This window comes from Papio anubis, chromosome 9, assembly GCF_008728515.1.
Source record: "Papio anubis isolate 15944 chromosome 9, Panubis1.0, whole genome shotgun sequence".
NCBI classification, from domain to species: Eukaryota; Metazoa; Chordata; class Mammalia; order Primates; family Cercopithecidae; genus Papio; species Papio anubis.
Window position 1 is genome coordinate 1,060,734 of NC_044984.1, and position 24,196 is coordinate 1,084,929.

A 24,196-nucleotide genomic window follows, 5' to 3' on the forward strand; every position below is an offset into this window, starting at 1 on the left:
GGAACTGATTTTGGAGTATGTGGAAGAGTGCATTGTTAGAGTAGCACTGATTCTTGATCTGTGCATTTTTTGTTTTTGAGACAGGGTATTGCTCTGTAGTCCAGGCTGGAGTGTAGTGGTGTGATCGTGGATCACTGTAGCCTTGACCATCCCAGCTCAAGTGATCCCCCAATCTCAGCCTCCTGAGTAGCTGAGACCACAAGCGTGTGCCACCATGCCAGGCTAATTTTTAATTTTTTTTTTGTAGAGACAGGGCCCCGCCATGTTGCCCAGGCTGGTCTTGACCTCCTGGGCTCAAGCAGTTCTTCCTCCTAAGCCTCCCAAAGTACTGAGTTGTAAGCGTGAGCTACTGCGTCTGGCCTGATCTCTGTATTCTTTAAGAAGAATATTCTATTCACCCTCTTTTACTTTATAAACACAATTGTACCATCTTCAGGAAGCACTCGTTATCTTTTAGCAATGTTACATCTCTCTAAACACAGAGTAGAGAACAGTAATTTGTAGAGCTGTTTCTTTAGTAGTTTTTCCTCATTACAAAGTAATACTTAACATGATAAAAAAGTGTGTAAGAATACTAAAGGGTATGTAGGGAAAAAAACCTTCTATACTTCTATGTGTCATAGACATACCCAGGTGGGTTTATACATGCACGTGTACACATACCACACACATTTCTTTCGTTCTTGTAGAGAGACAGGGTCTCACTGTGTTGCCCAGGCTGGAGTGCAGTGGTACAGTCATAGCTAACAGAACCTCAAGCTCCTGGGCTCAAGTGATCCTCCTGCCTCAGCTGCCTGAGTAGCTGGGATTACAGGTGTGAACCAACAGCCCTGGCTAATTAAAAAAATTTTTTTTGTAGAGAAAGGGTGTCACTCTGTTGCCTGGGCTGGTCTCGAATTCCTAGCCTTAAGCCATCCTCCCTCCTCAGCCTCCTAGAGTGCTGGGATTATAGGTGTTAGCCACTACACCTGGTCCACACATTCTTTATATGACTTTAAAAAACTGATTAAAAAACTTAGAGCATCTGCCCCACGTTACTAAATACTCTTCAGGAAGGTTATTTTAAATGACTATATGAAATGATGTCATGTTTTTAGCCGTTCTTTTATTGTTGCATATTTAGGATATTCCTTTTTTTTTTATTATAATACTGTCATGGCTATCTTTGTTAATACATTTTCACATTTTCTGATTATTTTCCTAAGGTAGATTGCTAAATAATTGAATCTATTTGTCAAAGATGATCAAAGGAATTACAGGAGAGTCCATTTTCCCCCCGTATACATTATACACTCTTAAAGTGTTTAACGTGGTATTCATTACTTTGTAATGAAAAAAAGTTACAAAAATTAGTCCACAGATTATTATATTATCTACCTTGTGTTTGGAGAGAAAGCAGCATGGCTAAAATATAGTCTCTACTTCTTGATGATGACACAATTGTGCTTATAAAATGAAAGAGGTATATTATAATATTCTTAAAGAATGCATCTTTTTAAAATAGCTCTTGATCAGCCCTTCGCAATTCGGTCCTTGAGGAAATTAAGCTCTAATGCCCTGAGGTATCTACCCTGTGTAGTAAAATTAACGTATTTCCTGTGCATCTCGAGCTATACTGGCTTGAATTATCCTTGAGAGAATTGAGAAAACAGTCATGAAATTATTTTATGTAGGGCTTAATTCTTTAGCAGAATACAGTACTGGTTTAGGAAGGCTGTTCTGGATATACCTACTGACAAACTGTTTTCTGTAAAAATTAGACTATCTCACTAGCAGTCTGTAAGAATGCCGGTCTCACTTTACATCTTAATGTTATCTTTACCCTGAAAAAAAAACTTGCCTGTGTTGTACGTTAAAAAGTATTATTTTGTTTTAATTTGCATTTTTTTTGTTTACATTTTTCATGTGTTTACTTGCTATTTGGGTATTATCTGTGAATTGTGTATTTTTTGTTAATTTTTCTTGGGGGAAGGGAAGAGCTTAATATTTAATTTATATGGGCTCTATATAGTGAGGATAAAGTTTTTTCTCTCACATTTGTTATAAATAATTTTCAGTGTTTGTCGTTTGCTCTTTAGTTTTTATGTTTTTGATGTATACACATTTTATATTGGTAAGCAGTAAAATGTACCACACTTTTTTTTTTTTTTTTTGCAATTCCTTACGTTTCTTTTTTTCTTGGAAAGGCCTTCTTTATCTGAATGAATATCATAAATGTGTATATATGTTTTTTGTTTTCTAATTAATTTGCATTTTACTCTTAGTTCTTTAATTTTCCTTAAGAATTTATTTTGTATTTTTGTGTGAGGAGACAAACTTATTTTGATGTTTTCCTAATAACTGAAGATCGTCCTACACATTGTGTGGTAAAGATCGGTCCCTTTCCTTTTGGTTTGTGGCATTTTTTGTTGTTGTTGTTAAGTGCTTATATATTATAAGATCTACTTTTCTGTTTGTTATCCTTTTTTCTGGTACTTTCTCCTAGTACTAGATTGATTTAATTATTACAGGCTAATAATTTTGTATTAATGGCCGGTTGGGCATTGAAAAAATTTCCTTCCCATATCTGTATTTTTGCCATTCTCACTCTTTGTTCTGAGGTGCTGCCACATACTCTTACCCAACTCTTTATATATCCCACCTGCCTCAGGGCTCAGCTCAGATGCTGTTTCTTCACAGGGCCCTCCTGAACCCAACCCTATCTAAAGTAGGAAATCCTGTACCCAGTCTGCCATATTATCCTGTCTCTTCAATATCATTTATCACACCATAACATTCTTGACAGTTTGTCTACTTTCTTTTTCATTGGAATTTCAGTTCCATGAGGGTAAAGATCTTATTTTTCTTGCTTACTGCTGTATCCCTTGTACCTGATACATAGTAAATACTCAATAAATATATTTGGATCTGGAAGTTCATTAAAAATGAACTTCAGAACTGTTCTTTTTCTCAGTCAACCACAATCAGGGTTGTGTTAAACCTGCAAATTATTTTTCAAGTATGGCGTACGGTGGCTCATGTCTCTAATCCCAGCACTTTGGGAAGCTGAGGTGGGTGGATTGCTTGAGCCGAGGACTTCATGACCTGCCTGGGCAACATGGTGAAACCTCATCTGTAAAAATAAAAATAAAAATAAAAAGTTAGCCAAGTTTTGTGGCATACACTTGTGGTCTCAGCTGCGGTGGAGGCCGAGGTGGGAGGATCACTGGAGCCTGGGAGGTCGAGGCTGCAGTGAGCCAGGACTATGTCACTGCACTTGAGTCTGAGTGACAGAGTGAGACCCTGTGTCAAAAAAATAAAAATAAAGTATGGCTTACTATTATTTTTTTAATTGATTAAAAGTTTATTTACATGTTCCAGCAAAGTGCTGTAGTTTTCTTCATTTAAGTGTTGTACATTTCTTGTCAAGGTTACTGCTATGTAATTTGTAAAAATTTTTTTCCTACTTCGAATGGATTTTTTCCCATCATATTTTTTGAGTAATTAAAAATTGAAACAATCTCAAATTTAGAGAAAAATTGCAAATACAGTAAAAATAACTTTTTTGCCTCCGTAACCATTTGAGGATAAATCGCCAACCTATATGTCATCATACCTCTCCCTTTATACAGTATGTGTGTCCCACAAAATGGGACCTTTGGCATAGCCATGACATTCAGGAAATTACCTTAGAATTCAAATTTCATTTGTTGTTCTGATAAACAAAAATAATCTTTGTAAATAAAAAAGATTGAGTTTAGAATCACAGGTTACATGTCTCTTTCATCTCCTTCAATCTGGGACAGTTTCTGTCTGTGTTTGCCTTTGTGACCTGGATACTTTCAAGGATTACAGACTAGTAATTTTATAGAATATACTCCTATTTGGGTTGTCCTGTGTTTCTTCATTATATGCTCAGGTTGTATATCGCTGAAAAGAATATCGCAGGAGTGATGCTCTGTTCTTGTCATTGTACCGTGGCAGATGGCACACGATTGTCAGGCTGTCTTATTACTGAAGATGATCACTTTGATTACTTGAGCAAGGTGATAATCCCTTTCCAGCTTCTCCACTGGGCAGTTACTCTCCTGTTGTAATCAATACTTGTTTTGTGAGGAGATACCTTGAGACTATATACATATCTCATTCTTCATCAACTGTTTTCTATTTATTTATGTCGTATCTGTATGGATTTATAGATCCCTGGTTTTCTCAGTAGTTTGTATGTAACCACCATTATTGAATTTGATGCTCAGTCTGTCCTAGGGTTGGTCAGTGGGAGCCCATTCAAGCTCACTCCTGTGTCTGTTAGACATGTTCCTGTTATTCTTTGAGTACTTCCTTTCTTTCTGGTGTGAAAATTTTAGGTTCACTAAAGTTATTTAATATTCTTGTGTGAACATTTCATTTAAGTTTTCTTGTTTTTGTATAGACACCTTAAGGTTAAACAAGTAGCTTTATTTGAAATGTCAATTACCCCTGTAATATGGGGACCAAAAAATTTGTTAAAACCTGTCAGAAAAAGCTGTGCATGGTGGCGTGTGTGCCTGCAGTCCCAACTACTCAGGAGAGGCTGAGGTGGGAGGATTGCTTGAGCTCAGGAATTTGAGATCAACCTGGGCAGTAAAGCGAAACCCTTCTCTCTCTATTAAACACACATGCACACACACACATAGATACACACACACTCACACACAGGAAATTGTCAGAATAAGGAAATACTTGAGCATCTATCTCAGCTCATATGTTTGGATTAATAAAATGCTAAGCATCAGTAAAGAATCAGGTATCCCTGTGTGGCTACTTAATTTTTTTTAAATTCCTAAAGTGAAAAGTAATTATATTTCTTTGCAATAAATAAGAAAGGACCAGAAGAGAAACTTGATTGTTGTGTCTTTTAAGCCTTCAGGTCCTTGTCTCCAAGATAATTTTGTAGAGATTTTTGAGATCAAAATTTTGGCACCTTAGCGTACAACAGTACTTGGCATTTTGTAGGGATTCTCAGGGAAAGATATTATTTTATGTTAGGTGAAAGGAGGAGAGAAATTAGAATTATTCCCAATCTCTTCTGTTTCCTCTCTCTTTCCTTCTTTGAGAGAGATTATAGTTGAAAAGAGGAAGCAGCAAGGTGGGAAGGAACATAGATGGAGAGAGATGTTTAAGTTTTTGAAGAGATGATGAGATGAGATTTTTTTTTTTTGGGATGGAGTCTCTGTCACCTAGGCTGGAGTGCAGTGGCACAGTCTCAGCTCACTGCAACCTCTGCTTCCCAGGTTCAAGTGATTCTGCTGCCTCAGCCTCCTGAGTAGATGGGATTACAGGCGCACACCACCACGCCCGGCTAATTTTTGTAGTTTTAGTAGTGACGGAGTTTCACCATGTTGGTCAGGCTGGTGTTGAACTCCTGGCCTCATGTCCTGTCTGCCTCGGCCTCCCAGAGTGCTGGGATTACAGGCGTGAGCTACCGCGCCCGGTGATGATGAAATCTTAATTAAGACTCTCAAGTTTTGGAGAGAGATGTTCAAGTTTTTCATCTTTCGCTGAGAATGCCTACAAAATGCCAAATATTGTACTTGTTCACTAAGGTGCCAAAATTATGAAATTATCTTGGAGATAAGGAACCTGAAGGCTTAAAAGACACAACAATGAAGTTTCTCTTCTGGCCCTTTCTTATTTATTACATACAGAAATAATTACTTTTCAATTTAGGAATTAAAAATATAGTAGTCACACAGGGATACCTGATTCTTTACTAATGCTTAGCATATTTTTTGTGGGAATAATTTTTATCCCTCTAACAGTAAAATGATGTTAAAAGCCCTTGAAGAAAATGAAAATTATTTCCATTTCATACCCTTGAAGCTCTGATTTTATTAATAATTTTGTTTTTTGAGTGAACAAAACCTCAAAATATACCAGCATGGTAAATTTTTTGATTTCTCCTCTTATGCCTGATTGCTTATCAGTTTGGTTCTTTTGTCTGAGAATGATCCAGTTAGACTAATTTTTTTTACAACAGGGAACTTTCACCTTCTTATGCTGTGCTCTCATTGGAGCATTGCACAGTCTCTGCATACGTCGAGCGTGAAGACGGCATCTTTATGTCTACCTTCTTAAGTAAGCTAAACTGTCTTGAGAATGGCAGTAAGTAGCACATTAAGACACGAAGGGGTATTTCTTTTTTGGCGAATGGTTCTTTGTTTAAATGGAGAAACATAAGGTCTTATATTGAGAGGTAGATTTATTTAATATTCCATAGATATAATTTTAAAAATATTTCTCCTGTCTCAGAATGAAGTGAGGGTTCTGCTAAGGCATCTTTGTAATTCACACCTTTCTTTGAACACGCTTTGCCTTTATTCCTTATTGAGGGACTTGAATGCACAATCATTTGTGTTTTTGTTTTTTTTTTTATATGAAATAGCAATTTGATCATTTATACCAAAAGTTAGTGCTATATGATGATATAAAAATTCCTTAGATAGAAACATTCCAGGCTGGATATCTGACTCCTTTTATCATCTGCGTGATGTACTTAGCTGTGTGTGAAAGGGAAAAGTAGCAAGTTTAAATGACTGGTAAAGTTGGAGGCACACTGTGCTACCTAGCGGTTCTGTTTCTGTGTCTTCTTGAGAGAAACTTTTACCCATGTGCTCAAGGATCTAGATAAATGGAGGTGTAATTTATTATAATAGTGATCTAGATAGGATCTAGATAGATGGAGGTGGTATATTTATTATAATAGTGAATACGTACAAAAATGCTTAACTGTTCCTCAGTAAGTGAATGGATAAATTGATATTATTCGTGTAGTGGAATTCAAGGAAACAATCCTTTTCTCCAGAATACTTAGGGCAGATACAGTTTGGAAATTAGAAATTTTTAAACATTAAGGGTAATTCAGTATGTATACCATTTATTGTATAACACTCCCATTGGGATTTGGGAAACACCTCATAATCAAACATACAGTTTTTTTTTTCTGTAGCAAAATTTATGAATATTCATATTAAGTGGGATAAATAGATTTTAAATGCCTTCATACTGTTTGGGTTAATTACATTTTAAAAATAAGTTATGGGAAAACTTAAGAGCTTTTTGGATTTTAGATTTTTGGATAAAGAATTGTGGACCCACATTATACAGTTCATAAAATGAAGGAAGTAGAGTTACGTGCATCCATGTGGATAAATTTCAAGCTTATTATGTTAAGTAACAAAAGGAAGTTGCAGAGATAACTGTGCAAATAACATCATTTGTGTGAATTTTTAAATAGAGAGCTTAATTATTGGTGGCGGTTTTCTTTCTTTGTTGTATGTTTGAATGTGACTTTATAACCTCAAACCTCTGCTTTTAAACCTTCTGTTTTACGTTACGAATGTAAGGTTACATTGAGTTAGGCAATAAGAGTGTGCTACAAAGCATGTTAGAACTAGGAGAGTTCTTTAAAATTATTAAAATTATCATCCCGTCTTTTTTTCTTTTTCTTTTCTTTTTTTTTTTGAGTCAGGGTCTCACTCTGTTGCCCAGGCTAGAGTTTAGTGGCATGATCATGGTTCACTGCAGCCTCAGACTCCTGGGCTCAGGGGAACGTCCTGAGTATCTGGGACTGTAGATGCATGCCACAGTGCCCGGCTAATTTTTAAAATTTTTTTCTAGAGATGGTATCTGTGTTGCCCAGGCTGGTCTTGAACTCCTGGGCTCAAGCAGTCCTTCCTCCTCGGCTTCTCAAAGTGTGAGCCACTGCGCCGGGTCTACTCTTCTTTGTTCTAGTCCAAGTCATTTCTACTTGTTAAGAGCTTCTCTTGAATATTTATTTATTTTCCCTTTTTAAACCTTACACCTTTTACTTCTTTTCAAAACATATTTTGGTTGAGATATAGTTTCCATACAGTGAAATGCACACACCTTAAGTATCTTGTTTCCATGAGTTTTGACAAATGCCAACACCCATGTAATCCACAGTTCTGTCAAGATACAGAACATTTCCATCATCCCACAAAGTTCCCTCGCATCTCTTCCCAGTTAGTATCATCCCTGCCGCCCAGCACAGGTAGTGTTCTGATTCCTTTCACTTTAATTTTACATGTTCTAGAACTTCATTTAAATGGAATCATACAGTCTGTACCCTGTTGTGTCTGGCTTTTTTTGCTTCGCATGTGTTTTTACATTTATCCATGTTGTTGCATGTATCCCTAGTTACCCTTTTATATACTGATACTCTGTTGTATGAGTGTGGTACCATCAGTTTATCCAATCTTCTGTTGATGGACATTTGTGTTGTTTCCAGTTTTTGGTTTTTATGGATAACACCACTGTAAACATTTTTTTTTTTTTTGAGACGGAGTCTCGCTGTCGCCCAGGCTGGAGTGCAGTGGCCTGATCTCAGCTCACTGCAAGCTCTGCCTCCCGGGTTCACGCCATTCTCCTGCCTCAGCCTCCCGAGTAGCTGGGACTATGGGCGCCCACCACCTCACCCGGCTAGTTTTTTTGTATTTTTTAGTAGAGACGGGGTTTTACTGTGTTAGCCAGGATGGTCTCGATCTCCTGACCTCATGATCTGCCCGTCTTGGCCTCCCAAAGTGCTGGGATTACAGGCTTGAGCCACTGCGCCCAGCCTGTAAACATTTTTATATGGTTGTGTTTATTGGTACATGTTTTCATTTCTCTTGGGGTAATACCTAAGGGTGGAATTCCTGGGTCCTAGGGTAGGTGCATACTTACCTTTATGAGAAACTACCAGACCAATTTTCAGTGTTGGTTCTGACTGCTTTCCATTCTTGCCAACATTTAGTATTGTTGGTTGTCTAAATTTTAGCCATTCTAGTGGGCGTGTAGTGATATCTTACTATGGTTTTGATTTGCATTTCCCCAGTTACTAAAGATGCTAGTCACTTTTTCATTTACTTATTGTTTAGTTAGTTCAGTTGCTTATTGTCCTTAGGAGAATGTTCATCTTCCCCAGGAATGTATTTTTCTTTTTGAAGTATCTAAAAACCACTTAAAAAAAAATTTTTTTTGAGTTGTAGAAGTAGTTTATATATTCTGGATACAAGGATACAAGTCCTTTAACAGTTATATGTGGCATGCCAATTTTATTTTTATAGTGGTCTCTTTCCTTTTAAAATTTTTCCTCATCACTCTTTCCATATGATATAATGGTCTCTTTAGATAAGCAGAAATTAAAAATTTTGAAGTCTAATTTGTGAATTTAAAATTTTATCATTAGTACTTCCTAACATAGCCATCCAAATATCTTTCCCTTAAAGTATAAAGTCTGAAGCTGGTCATGGTGGTTCATACCTGTAATCCCAGCACTTTGGGAGGCCGAGGCTGGCAGATTACCTGAGGTCAGGAGTTTGAGACCAGCCTGGCCAACATGGTGAAAACCCCGTCTCTACTAAAAATACAAAAACTAGCTGGGCTTGGTGGCAAGCACCTGTTATCCCAGCTACTCAGGAGACTGAGGTAGGAGAATCGCTTGAACCTGGGAGGCAGAGGTGCAGTGAGCCGAGATAGCGCCACTACACTCCAGCCTGGGCAGCAGAGAGAGATTCTGACTCAAAGAAAACAAAAAAAAAAAGTAGAAAGTCAGCTGAAGTGATGTGAAAGCTTTTGTGATCATAGACCTAAGCGTTAGAATTGCAAATATAACTTGGTGTGAAAGCTCTGCAGTGTGGATGCAGGAATTAAATGTCTGTCATGAATTAATGGTAACAAACGTATTTATTGGGGTTTGTGTGATAGAATTGGCAGATAACCAGAAAAACAAATTTATTTTCCTTTTAAATATGAAGGAAAATTTATGAAGGAAAAGCAAATTTATTTTCCTTTTAAATATAGAAACATGAAGTAATCTTGTTAGGCAAACCTACATTGATTGCCTTTTTCTGCATTGATTTCTCAGAAATTTTCCTCATTAATTTTCTTGAGGAGCTCTTCTATCTACTTAATGTCTTTACAAACACGTACGCAAAAGAGTCTTAGACACATCTTATTTGATGATTGTCATGGAGAATATTAAGGGTTTTTGTACAAATGTTTATATTTATACCGCGGTGTTTTGCTTCCAAGAATTTATGGTCTTTATGCAAGTTTTACCATTTTTGTTGTTCGGTGTTTTTATTTCCAGGTCCTTTCTGTGTTGTTGTTTTTTTTTTTAATTTTTACTTTTGTTTTTGAGACAGAGTCTCACTCTGTCACCCAGGCTGGAGTGCAGTGGTGCAATCTCAGCTCACTGCCACCTCTGCTTTCTGGGTTCAAGCAGATCTTGTGCCTCAGCTTCCCTAGTAGCAGGGATTACAGGCATGCACCATCATGCCCGGCTAGTTTTTGTATTTTTAGTAGAGATGGGGTTTTACCATGTTGGCTATGCTGGTCCCTAACTCCTGACCTCGCATGATCTGTGTGCCTCGACCTCCCAAAGTGCTGGGATTACAGGCGTGAGCCTCTGTGTCCAACCAATTAATACTTTAAAAATAAATTTTCAGGCCGGGCACGGTGGCTCATGCCTGTAATCCCAGCACTTTGGGAGGCCGAGGTGGGTGGATCATGAGGTCAAGAGATCGAGACCATCCTGGCCAATATGGTGAAACCCCGTCTCTACTAAAATACAAAAAATAGCTAGGCATGGTGGCTGCGCGCCTGTAGTCCCAGCTACGTGGGAGGCTGAGGCAGGAGAATTGCTTGAACCCGGAATGCAGAGGTTGTAGTGAGCCAAGATCACACCACTGCACTCCAGCCTGGTGACAGAGCAAGACTCTGTCTCAAAAAAACAATTAAAAAAAAATTTTTTTTCAGTAATGTGAGGAAAATATACATAAAATATAAGAACAATAAAATGCTACTGTCTGAGATGAGGTGGCTCATACCTGAATCTAGCACCAAGGTGGGCGGATAACCTGAGGTCAGGAGTTTGAGACCAGCCTGGCCAGCATGGCAAAACCGCATCTCTACTAAAAAATACAAAAAATAGGGGGTGGTGGTGTACACCTGTAATCCCAGCCACTTGGGAGGCTGAGACACGAGAATGACATGAACCCTGAAGGAGGAGGTTGCAGTGAGCCGAGATCACACCACTGCATTCCAGCCTGGGCGACAGAGTGAGAGACTGTCTTAAAACAGAAAGGACTTGGAAATAAAAACAGCTAACAATAAAAACCTGTAACATAGTCATTTATTATTATCAAGTATTATGTACTGTATATAATTGTATGTACCACACTTTTATATGACTGGCAACGCAGTAGGTTTGTTGACACTAACATTATTGCAAACACATGGGTAATGTATGTATTACAACAACATGATGGGTATGACAATGTGACAGGACTTCCCCACCCCTCGACCCGAGATGGAGTCTTGCTGTGTCACTAGGCTGGAGTGCAGTGGCCTGTTATCTGCTCACTGCAATGTCCACCTCCCGGGTAAGCGATTCTCCTGCCTCAGCCTCCTGAGTAGCTGGGATTACAGGCGCACACCACTACACCCAGCTAATTTTTGCATTTTTAGTAGAGATGGGCTTTCACCATGTTGGCCAGGATGGTCTTGATCTCTTGACCTCGTGATCCGCCCGCCTCTGGCTCCCAAAGTGCTGGGATTACAGGTGTGAGCCACCGTTCCTGGCCTGTGATAGGAATTTTGTAGCTCCATTGTAATGTTCTGGGACCACTGTGATACATGCAGTCTCTCGTTGACTGAAACGTCATTATGTGGTGTATGTAGAATGCATTTATGACAGTAGGACTTCCCCATTTTCGTAGCGTTTTCATTTACTCTTTTTTTTTTTTTTATTCCCTGAGACAGAGCTTTGCTTTGTCACCCAGGCTGGAGTGCAGTGGCATGACCTTGGCATCCTTCAACTCCAGGGTGCAAGCGATTTTCCTGCCTCAGCCTCCCAAATTGCTGGGATTATAGGCACCTGCCACCATGTCCAGCTATGTTTTGTAGTTTTAGAGATGAGGTTTCACCATGTTGGTCAGACTGGTCTCAAACTCCCCCACCCCAAGTGATCCACCCACTTCGGCCTCCCCAAATGCTGGGATTACAGGCATGAGCCACGGCACCCGACCACATTTTCATTTATTCTTTAACTTCTGTTCTGGGTTGGGGTGGCATAAAGATGGATTATGTCTATTGCTGAAATAAACCTGTTGTCCAAATTTTGATGTTCCCCAGCAGTTATCTTGCTACTTAGATTTATGTACAGCATTCGCAGAGCAAAAAGATAGATTATCTTATTTTTCCTGGATTCAGAGGCAGAGAGTAGTTGTTAGAATTCTAGTGGAATTGCTTGTTCATTTTCTTGACTCTGACATTATTTTTAGAGGAGAATAACTTTGCTTACTAAGCTCCAGATAATGGGTGAGAATGTTAAGCAATTTAATCCATCCATTTGAGTTCTAGTGTGGGTCTTTTTTGCATTTTGGTGAGTCTCCTGCTTGTGTTTAGATTAGTCTGAAAACTTTGATTTGGTTTAATATTTGAGGGCTTTCAGTGTGCTTTGCTGTACAGAAAATAAATCTCTGTCATTAACTTAAAGAATACTGAACTAACAATAAGGAGGAGTAAATTACCTTGGAGGCTCTTCCCCTGTCTCATTCTCTGTGGTTCAGACTCGTTAAATTAATTTCTTCTTTTAAAATGTTTCTTTTAAAATGATGGAAACTAGAATTCAGTTGACGTTCATACAAAGTGGGGGGTTTTATCTGTATATAAGTTTTGACTCCCCCCAGATTTAACTGTTAATAGCCTACTGTTGACCAGGGCCTAACTGATGACATAGTTGATTAACACATATTTTGTATGTTATATGTTAACATGTATTTTATGTATATACTGCATTCTTACAGTAAAGCAAGCTAGAGAAAAGAAAATGTTATTAAGAAAATTGTCTGGGTGTGGTGCCTCATGCCTGTAATTCCAGCTCTTTGGGAGGCCAAGACAGGCAGATCACATGGTCAAGAGATTAAGACCATCCTGGCCAATATGGTGAAACCCCATCTCTACTAAAAATACAAACATTAGCTGGGCGTGGTGGCGGGCATCTGTAATCCCAGCTACTCGGGAGGCAGAGGCAGGAGAATTGCTTGAACCTGGGAGGTGGAGGTTGTAGTGAGCCGAGATCGTGCCATTACACTCTAGCCTGGGCGACAGAGCGAGACGCCGTCTCAGGGGGAAAAGAAAAAAAAAAAATCGCAAGCAAGAGAAAATACATTTACTATTCATTAAGTAGAAGTAGACCATCACGAAGATCTTCATCCTTATCATTTGTGTGTTGAATAGGCTGAGGAAGAGGAAGAAGAAAAGGGGTTGATATTGCTGTCTCAAGAATGACAGAGGCAGAAGAAAATCCATGTGTCAGCAGACCCTTAAAGTTCAAACCTGTGTGGTACAAGGGTTGACTGTACTTTGTTTTCATAGAGATATATTAAAGTTTTATGAGTTTAGTTCATAGTGATCTTATAGGTTCTAAGCTTCATTTGAATATGTTGCATGTAAAATAAGTGCTTTATCTGTGTTCCTTTTGTCTTTCTTGACTATTGTTGTTAATTTAAAATTTGTAATAGGTTATAACTCTTAGGTTTTACCCATTTGTGAGCTTTATTTTTGGGTAAGAACTTTATCCTGTACTTTTGCTGTGCTTTGTATAGTACTGTAACTATGAAAGATCTTTGTTGACTGTTAATTATCTGAAAATGCTTCTTTTTACTTCAGGTCAAATATTGAATAAACCTAGAGCATATAATTAACATATTAATTAGGACTGTGGTTTGTACTTTGGCCAGCTTGGATTTAAGAATTATTTGTATTGGTTGATGTAGAACTGATTTTTTTTTCTTTTTCTTTTCCTTTTTTTTTTTTTTTTGGAGATGGAGTCTCTCTCTGTTGCCCAGGCTGGAGTGCAGTGGCAGGATCTCAGCTCACTGCAGCCTCTGCCTCCCGGGTTTTAGCGATTCTCCTGCCTCAGCCACCTGAGTAGCTGGAATTACAGGTGTGCACCACCATGCCTGGCTAATTCTTGTATTTTTGGTAGAAACGGGTTTTCACCATGATGGTCAGGCTGATCTTGAACTCCTGACCTTGTGATCCACCTGCCTCGGCCTCCCAAAGTGCTGGGATTACAGGTGTGGTGATTTTTTTAGAATAAGAGTAATTCACCGCATTATTTTTTTAAGGAATAGGTGGTATAACTGCCCAGATACTTGAAATGCAGCTAATATACAGTAGCCATTTACTTTCAACATAATTTCTCAACATTTAATTTTTGTCAGTTTTTCATCAAAAATTTATTGAGGACTTATAGTAGTCAAGTACTGTGCCGTGCCCAGGGTAAGAAGATGACAGTCCTAAGTCCTAGAAAGTTCATTGGTGATAAATACCAAGAATTAAATTGCAGATCAGTCTGATAAGTGCTATTCTGTGGATAAGCATACAGCCCTGGGCAGCACAGATGAGGACATCAGATAGCCTAACTAAATGGGAAGCTTGACTTGGTTGACTTAAGAATTATTTAAAACTCTTTTGCATGTTACATTAATAAAGTTTATTTAATACATGGATTTATATGTTTCAGAAAAAAAATGTTCTTAATTTAACATTTATAAAAGGGTACAGTGCTGGTGTTTTCTCTGACTCTGATCTTCTTGATAAACAGTATACTGAGTTCTCTGTGATATGTTTTGCTTGTAATCATGACCATTTCACGTATCCACATTTTTTTTTCTCTAAAAATGTCTCTAGACTACATAGTTCTGTTATTTTAGGAATGAGAATAAACGGGATCAAAGTGTACTCTTGTTCTAAGAAACTAGTGAGTTTATTTGTTGGAAGTTCTGCCTCAGAAGAGCTTCTGATATTTATCTAAAATATATGAATAGTAGTTGTGATCTGTCATTGTTTTTTGCAGATATATTATTGTTGTAATAAAAGCCATAGGCCCTGTCAAGAGAGTTAAGAATTTTCATTATTGTTGTTCACAATATCCTACCATTTCATTGAGATATAGCTTGGTGTGATAATAGTACAGTCCCTGGAGTAAATTTTAGGCAAATACTTTCCCAGCCTTTCAAAATCAAGCTGAGTGTGAGAGTGAGAAGTGGACTAGTGGGTGTTGCTGTAAAATTTGGAGTGTGAGATCATTTTGCAGTGTGTCGGGACCAGACTTCCCAAACAGACAGTCTAGTATTATCTTACAGCTAGATCTTTCCTTAAACTCAATGTATCTGTTTTTGGTTGATCATTATGGATGGCTGTGATGTGTGAATATGCCCATTTTATCTTCTGTGTGAATACGCTGAAGAAAGAGTAGCCTTGCTTGTAGTCTGCTTTTTTCCTTCTTCTTCTTCCAAAGGAGTTGGCAGGAATTTTTATAAAATAAAGCTAGCCTGATTGTAGCCAAAAGAGGAAATGTTGGTTTATATTTTAGTGGAGAAAACTGCTGTATAGACTTCTAGGCTACCACTCAGCATTGTTGTATTTTTATACTCTAGTAAAATGGGTGCGAGCAGAGCTGAAGAACCAGACACACTAGTAGTTAACGTTTTCTTTCTTTACCAAAATAGTAATTGCCATGCTACATTTAGCCATATGTGCCAAAGCGTATGTGAAACTATTAGCTATAGCCAATGTATATTTCTCCTAACCTGAATGAATGGATGATGAATGTTCAAAAAAGGAGGAATAGTCATACCTAGAAATCAGCTTCCCTGTTGAATTTAACTTCTGGTATTTCCCTTTGGAATATATTCACTCAGGAGTGTCAGGATATTTTGTTGACTTCCAAGGGAAAGAAACTAGGCTTTCAGAGAATTAGCATTTTGATACATCTTTTTATTGAGGGTCTTTTGAACTCCAGCAACTGTTAATAATTAAAAGATGATGCTGGTAGTGAAATGCATTTTTAAATTTATATTCATGAATTTAAACTCCTGATTTTTTTTTTTTTTTGGTGAGTTTATTCTACGAAAGAAATAGCAGTGCTTTTCAAGTGTTTAAAGACTACCATAATTGAAAGTTCACTACTTGCTAAAAGCATAATACCCAAACTGGAAATGATAAAGGAAAATGTCATTGTCTTTGTATTAAAAAAGAAGATATCTATTAAAAGTCATCATAAACAATGTTAAAAGAAAAATGGCACACTTGGAAAAATATTTGTAACATACACAGCAGGTGAAAGATTATTTTCCTAATACAAAGAGCTCTTAAAATGGATCAGGAAAAAATGTTCAATAACAAAATGGACAAAGAACGAGAAGAGAGGAGTCCCAAAAGTAGACACACGAAGATACACATGGAAATGATCTGTAATATGTGTCAGAATTACAGTCGTGCACACTTCGTGATTCAGCAATTCCATCTTTGAGAGTTCCCAAGAAAAATGTGGATTTATGTGTAAAGATGCGTATGTGAAGGTGCCTCTTACAATAGTGAAAAATGAGAACTAACCTGAAATATCCATGAGTGAAATTTTGTGACAAATATCTTCTCTCCAACCAATTTTTTATTATGGTAAAATACATATAACGTACAATTTACCGTCTTAACCATTTTGAAGTGTACCGTTTGGTGGCATTCAGTATGTCCCATCTGTCTTCAGAACTCTTTTTGTCTTGATGGACTGAAACTCTATACCCATTAAACAATAACTCCTCATTCTGTCCCCCTCCTGCATCCTGGCAACCACACTTCTATTTCCTTTTTATCAATTTGACTGCTTTAGATACCTCATGTAAATGGATACATACAGTGTTTGTCTTTTTGTGATTGGCTTATTTCACTTAGCACAATGTCTTTAAGGTTCATCCATATTGTACCATGTGTAAGAATTTCTTTCCGTTTTAAGGCTGAAAAACACTGGCAGGTGATATGGTTTGGCTGTGTCTCCATTCAAATCTCACCTGGAATTGTGTCTCTCAGAATTTCCACATGTTGTGGGAGGGACATAGGAGGAGGTAACTGAATCATGGGGGCTGTGCTATTCTCATGATAGTGAATGAGTCTCTTGAGATCTGATGGGTTTATCAGGGGGTTACACTTTTGCTTGTTCCTTATTTTCTCTTGCGACCACCATGTATGAAGTGCCTTTTGCCTCCCGCCATAGTTCTGAGGCTTCCTCAGCCATGTGGAACTGTAAGTCTAATTAAACCTCTTTTTGTTTCCAGTTTTGGGTATGTCTTTATCAGCAGCGTGAAAACAAACTAATACAGCAGGCACCTTGTTTCCAAAAAAAGAGAGATTTTTTTGAATGGATAATGCAGGTATTTATACCCTCATTTAAAGTATGAGGAATCTGAAACCCAGAAAGATGGTGACATGTCTAAATGTCATAACTAGTCAGTGTGAGAGCCAGAACTAAAACTCATGTTTTCTCATCACAGTTTAGTGTTCTTCCCAGTATGGTACACTGCTAGACCTTGAATCAGGGAATGATCTTTTATTGTTGCTTCTTCATTCCTCAAACTAAGATTTTTGATGTAATAGCCTTTTGGAATTCATTGTATAATGTACTGGACTTTACATATCCATTCAGATTAAAGGTTCATATACCTTCTTAAGGGATACAAGCTAAAGATATGCCCTCTCAAACATTTTTAGTAGTTTATCTGCATTAATACCTTTATTTAATTAGTCACCCATGTTGTTATCATCCCCTGTATCAAAAGCTTTGCATATTCTAATTAAAAAAAACTTTGCTATATTATTATCTTTAGGTATTACTAGTTTTGATTTCTGCAATCTGCTCTGTTTTTGCTACTAGAGGAGGAAAGCTGATTTGGAGTTTTCTTTTTTTCTTTTTTTTTTTTTTTTTTTTTTTGAGACGGAGTCTCGCTCTGTAGCCCAGGCTGGAGTGCAGTGGCCGGTTCTCAGCTCACTGCAAGCTCCGCCTCCCGGGTTTACGCCATTCTCCTGCCTCAGCCTTCCCGAGTAGCTGGGACTACAAGCGCCCGCCACCGCGCCCGGCTAGTTTTTTGTATTTTTTAGTAGAGACGGGGTTTCACCGTGTTCGCCAGGATGGTCTCGATCTCCTGACCTCGTGATCCGCCCGTCTCGGCCTCCCAAAGTGCTGGGATTACAGGCTTGAGCCACCGCGCCCGGCCTCTTTTTTTCTTGATTCTAGATTTAGTGGGCTGCAAGGATTGCTTTGAATGCCAGCTCTATCACTTACTCTGTGATCTTGGACTAGTGCTTAAACCTCTCTAACCTCGTGCCCTCGTCTGTAAAATTAAATAATAGTACATGTGTTGGGTATCTAAAATAGTCAAATTCACAGAATCAAAGAGTGTAATGGTAGTTGCTGGGGTGGGGGAAATGGAGAGTTACTAATCAACAGGAATATAAACTTTTGGTTAAGATGAATAAGCTCTCGAGATTTGATGTACAACATTGTACCTGTAGTCAGCAATAATGTATTGTACACTTCAAAGTTGTTAGGAGAGTAGATGTCATGTTAAAGATTTTTACTACAATAAAATTAAAAAAAAGTCCGTGTGTCATAATGAAGATGAAATAACATAAAAAATGTGTGGCACAATCTGGCATATACAGATTACTTGTTAATATTTATTATTTAATGTTTATAATACTTAGAAGTCATTTTATGTTTCGCTGTCCTTTGGTTTTGTTTGTTTGTTTGTTTGACACGGAGCTTGCTCTGTGACCCAGACTGGAGTGCAGTGGTGTGATCTTGGCTCACTGCAAACTCCACCTCCCAGTTCAAGCAATTCTCCCGCCTCAGCCTCCCAAGTAGCTGGGATTACAGATTTGTGCCACCACACCTGGCTAATTTTTATATTTTTAGTAGAGACAGGGTTTCACCATGTTGGCCAGGCTGGTCTTGAACTTCTGAACTTGTGATGTGCCCGACTCGGCCTCCCAAACTGCTAGGATTATAGGCGTGAGCTACCGTACCTGGCCAATTTTTGTATTTTTAGTAGAGATGGGGTTTTATCATGTTGGCCAGGCTGGTCTTGGTCAGGCCTGGTGATCCACCTGCCTTGGCCTCCCAAAGTGCTGGGATTACAGGTGTGAGCCCTCGCGCCTGGCCATCCTTTGTATTTTTTAATGAAAAAAAAAATTTTTTTTAAAGACAGAGTTTCACTCTTGTTTCCTGGGCTGGAGTGCAATGGTGCGATCTTGGCTCACTGTAACCGCCACCTCTCAGGTTCAAGGAATTCTCCTGTCTCAGCCTCTCGAGTAGCTGGGATTATAGGCGTATGCCACCACGCCCGGCTAACTTTTGTATTTTAGTAGAGACAGGGTTTCATCATGTTGGTCGGGCTGGTCTTGAAACTCCTGACGTCAGCTGATTCGCCCGCCTCGGCCTCCCAGTGTGCTGGAATTACAGGCATGAGCCACCATGCCCGGCTGTTTTGATGAAATTTTTTGAATGAATGTATTCATATTCCTGTAGATTTCCCATTTCCCATATTCCCTCAACTTTAGTTTCTGTGTAATACCTTCTATTAATTTTGAACAGTGTCTTTATTATAGTTTATGCAAAGTGAGGAGTGCCATACTTATTTCGCTTCCTGTCGGGAATAAACTGAAGTTAAATTACTGACATTTTCCATATTATCTCAATTATTTTTTAAGGACCTGTGAAACAGAATAAGGTGAATCCTAATTTGCTAGATGCAGATTTCTTGTAGCTATTTTTGATTCCTGCAGGCTGCTCTGATTTGCTACTTGAGGAGGAAAGCTGATTTGGGGTTTTCTTTTTGTCTTGGTTCTAGCACATGCAGATGACGATCCAGGCTCTCCAGGATGAATTACGGATCCAGAGGGACCTGAATCAGCTGTTTCAGCAAGATAGTAGCAGTAGGACTGGCGAACCTTGTGTAGCAGAGCTGACAGAGGAGAACTTTCAGAGGCTTCATGCTGAGCATGAGCGGCAGGCCAAAGAGCTATTTCTTCTTCGAAAGACATTGGAGGAAATGGAGCTGCGTATAGAGACTCAAAAGCAGACCCTAAACGCTCGGGATGAATCCATTAAGAAGCTTCTGGAAATGTTGCAGAGCAAAGGACTTTCTGCCAAGGCTACCGAGGAAGACCATGAGAGAACAAGACGACTGGCAGAGGCAGAGATGCACGTTCATCACCTAGAAAGCCTTTTGGAGCAGAAGGAGAAAGAGAACAATATGTTGAGAGAGGTATGTGGCTACTTTTTTAGTTTTATGATTTATTGATTATCTTTTTTTTTCCCTGATTAATCAGCATCTTGGCCCCAATAAATCTACGTGCTTTGCTGTGCTAATGGAAGAGAATTTCATCTTTTGTATTTAAGTGCGTCACTGATTTCTGTTGTGATTTGCCCTGTTGTAAGGGCAAATGGGATGACATTGTCTGGCATGTATGCTGGCTCAGTGACTTTCTGGGTCTTTTCTCTCCTGCTCCCCTGATTTTGAGAGTTCATTTGTTGCTAAAGGGGTACAAAAATTACTTGATTTTTCACTCATCTCTAGATCTGTTCATAGAGACAACAAACATAACAAAACCAGAATCAGAGTAGCTAACCATTTAAAAATATTAATAAAAGAGAGTAAGCGGTTATCTCAGCTTATGTGTGCTCATAAAAGTCCTTGGCAGCAGTAATGGATATTTGCCCTGTGGTTTCCATGGAAACTGTTGCCTTGCTGTAAAAGATACGTGATAAAAATCGTTGGCTGCCATGGAGGCATAGCTGGAGAGAGTGATGTAGAGACACAGTGTTACTTATTTTTAACCTACCTCGGTGACTACTGATAATTTTTTACTTTTCTAAATAATGTATCATTTTCAGGAGGCATAAAGGAAGAAATCATCTTAAATTGAATTAAAAAATTAATAGCCATAATAACTTTTCTATATATGGTTGGATTTCAGATAATTTTCACTTTTGGACAGGGGAAAATAAATCCCCAATCTCTGTTAGTATAAGTATGAATAATTCCTTTTTAAATGAAATGTGAGGGAGGAGGTTTAAAAAATGACATATTCCCAAAGCAGCAAAATAATAATTTAAAAAAATACTTCTAAATTTGTAGGTTGTTCTATAATTTTTCCTTTTGTAAAAAGTCTGAAATCTGTATTTACAGTGAGGGCATTTTTATTTTTGAAGTAGAACATCATTGTGTTTTAAAAACATAATGTTAATACACTGGAAATCCATTGTAGTAAAATTAGGAAATAGATGAACAAAAACTTATAACCCAAGGTATTGTTACTTAGTAATAATTATTAATTTTTGTTATGTATACGCTCCCAGTGATTTTTTTTAATTTTAAATTTTTATTTTTATTTTTAGAGACAGGGTCTCACTCTGTCACTCAGGCTGGAGTGCAGTGGCATGATCATGGCTCACTGCAGCCTTGAAATCCTGGGCTTAGGTGAGCCCTCTGCCTTAGCCTCCCTAGTAGGTAGGTCTACAGGTGTATGCCACCATGCATTGTTAATTTTTAAATTAAAAAAAATATTTTGTAGAGATAGAGTCTCCCTATGTTGCCTAGGCTGGTCTTGAACTCCTGGCCTCAAGCAGTCCTCCCTCTTTGGCTTCTGAAAGTGCTGAGATTACAGGCAATATGCCCATGCCTGGCCCATTATTATTATTGTTATTGTTATTATTAGTAGAGACAGAGTTTTGCTCTGTCCCCGGCTGGAGTGCAGTGGTGCGATCTTGGCTCCTGGGTTCAAACTGTTCTCCTGCCTCAGCTTCCCGAGTAGCTGGGACAACAGGTGTGCACAAGCTAATTTTTGTATTTTTAGTAGAGACAGGGTTTCACCATGTTGGGCAGGCTGGTCTCGAACTCCTGACCTCAGGTGATCCACCTGCCTTTGCCTCCCAGAGTGCTGGGATTACAGTCATAAGCTACTGCACCCAGCCCCATTTTTATTATTTATACATTCCTTCATTATTTCTGTTTCTTTTTTTCTTTTACAAGGATGGAATACTGTGCATCAGCACTGTTCAGTAAGACTTTCTGAGTGGAGTGCTAATTGGGAAGGGGATTTTATAACAGGGTAAGTGTCCTTTAGGAGGTGCCCTTTCAGTGGAGATCTGAAGAGAAGAAGCCAGCTTTGCCAAGTAAAATCATTTCATGAAGAAGCATGAACAGTTTTAAAGACCTCACAGGAAGGAATTTTGAGGAAACAGGAGGGAGGCCGGAGGGCCAGAATATACTGTATAAGGGGAAAACTTAATGAGATGCAAAATTGGAGAGGTAGTCAGAGTCAGATTCACTCGTCACATATTTATTGGACACCAACCATGTGCACAGCACTAAGGATATAGCAGCAAACAAATCCATGCCGTCTTTGAGAAAAAGTACCTGCCTTTATGATCCTTGCAGATAATGTAACAATCTTACTCAAAATGGGAGAGAAAACCATTCCACTATTGAATCAAGGGAGTGACACAATCTGATTAAGCTTTTAAAATTTACTCTGGTTGTGCTGAGAATAAAGGAGGAAGGAGAGAAGAGTGAGCAAGGGAGTATAGTAAGGAATTTAACTGCTGTGATCTAGGTTAGGGGATTGGGGACTTGAAATGATTGCTGGAGATATACAGAATATCACTAGCATATCAAGAAGCACAGAGAATTATGGGCTGGCAATGTTAGGATATCCAAAAATTTCATTAGTTATTGAATTATTGTCCATCTTTTAAAAAAAACTGGCATTTAATCAATTCTTTTTTTTTTTCTGAGACGGAGTCTGGCTCTGTCACCCAGGCTGGAGTGCAGTGGCACAATCTTGGCTCACTGCAACCTCCGCCTCCTGGGTTCAAGTGATTCTCCTGCCTCAGCCTCCCGAGTAGCTGGGATTACAGGCACCTACCACCATGCCTGGCTAATTTTTGTATTTTTAGTAGAGACGAGGTTTCGCCATGTTGGTCAGGCTGGTCTCGGAACTCTTGACCTTGTGATCCCCCCACCTCGGCCTCCCAAAGTGCTGGGATTATAGGCGTGAGCCACCATGTCTGGCACTCATTTAATCAGTTCTAAAGGTCACAGCTTTCCCTGTTTTAACAATGAAATTGAGTTAAGTGTTAACACTGGGTGTCATGTTAACAGTCTATCAGCAAAGCAGCAGTCCTAGTATATTTATTTGCCTGTGTATTCACAAACATAATCGTGTCCATTCATTTTGTCATCATTTCAGCTGAGGTGTGAGCATTGTTGGTATTTTCCACGTTAACTTTGTTGTTCAGTGTTTCTGCATAAATATTCTGTAAATCAGCATTGAAACAAAATTACTGGGTATGGGAACAGTTATGAAAACAGTTTATGGTGACATGTGATTAAACTCTGGTTAAATAAGTTTAAAAAAACTAGCTCTTGCAATCAGTATTAAGTAAAAATTCTAGGGCGGGTGCAGTGGCTCACGCCTGTAATCCCAGCACTTTGGGAGGCCAAGGCGGGTGGATTGCCTGCGGCCAGGAGTTCAAGACCAGCCTGGGCAATATGGCAAAACCCTGTCTCTACTAAAAATACAAAAATTTTACAGAGTGTGGTGGTGCACACCTGTAATCCCAGCTCTGTGGGAGGCTGACACATAAGAATCAGCTTCAACCCAGGAGGCGGAGGCTGCAGTGAGCCAGGATTGCACCATTGCACTCCAGCCTGGGCAACGCTCTGCCTCAGAAACAAACCAACCGACAGAAAACCCCTAAATGATAAAGTTTTGTGTCATGATTTATTTGGAGGCATTTCCACTATTTCTTTTCAGCACTTAAACAGTGGTGTGTCTTATAATCAGTGGCATCTTAGATTTGATGAAATAAGATAGCATTAAAATGGCATTTGTAATTAGTTTTACATTTTCTTTATGAACATGATTTTGTAGCTAGGAGGTAAATAATTCTCCCTCCAAAAAGCCGAAAGATAAAAAGTAAGATTTCAATTAAGCATTGTATTTTCTGTTTATACTCAAATCACATTTTTGTGTGACTATTTATTCTTAGATTTTGTATTTTGCTGTAGCTCCTTTCATTTGATTGATAGAAGAGTGGGGACATCTATTGGACAAATGCTGAATTACAGGCAAGACTTGGTCAGTGCGGGGGGGCTTGACAGGTGATTCTGTTAATACACCAACATTTGAGGCCCCAACTTTGGTTTACAGTTCGCTAGCAGAGGGTACCTGCTATGGTATCCTCTGTGGATATTTTTGGGTCTTCAATCCATATGCATACCAAACATTGTCTATAGGCCAACTAAATATATTTCAGTATGTGCTC

General features: G+C 38.6%; 1 protein-coding gene across 14 annotated transcripts in view; it reads left to right on the forward strand.

Moving 5' to 3' along the window:
- Positions 1–24,196, forward strand: part of ERC1 (ELKS/RAB6-interacting/CAST family member 1) — a 535,673-nt gene that overhangs the window by 71,638 nt on the left and 439,839 nt on the right. For all 14 annotated transcript variants that reach the window (XM_009217664.4, XM_017945570.3, XM_017945565.3 and 11 more), the window contains exon 3: positions 19,716–20,132. In XM_009217664.4, coding sequence (XP_009215928.2) covers positions 19,716–20,132 — 417 coding nt within the window. The remainder of the gene's footprint in view (positions 1–19,715; positions 20,133–24,196) is intronic.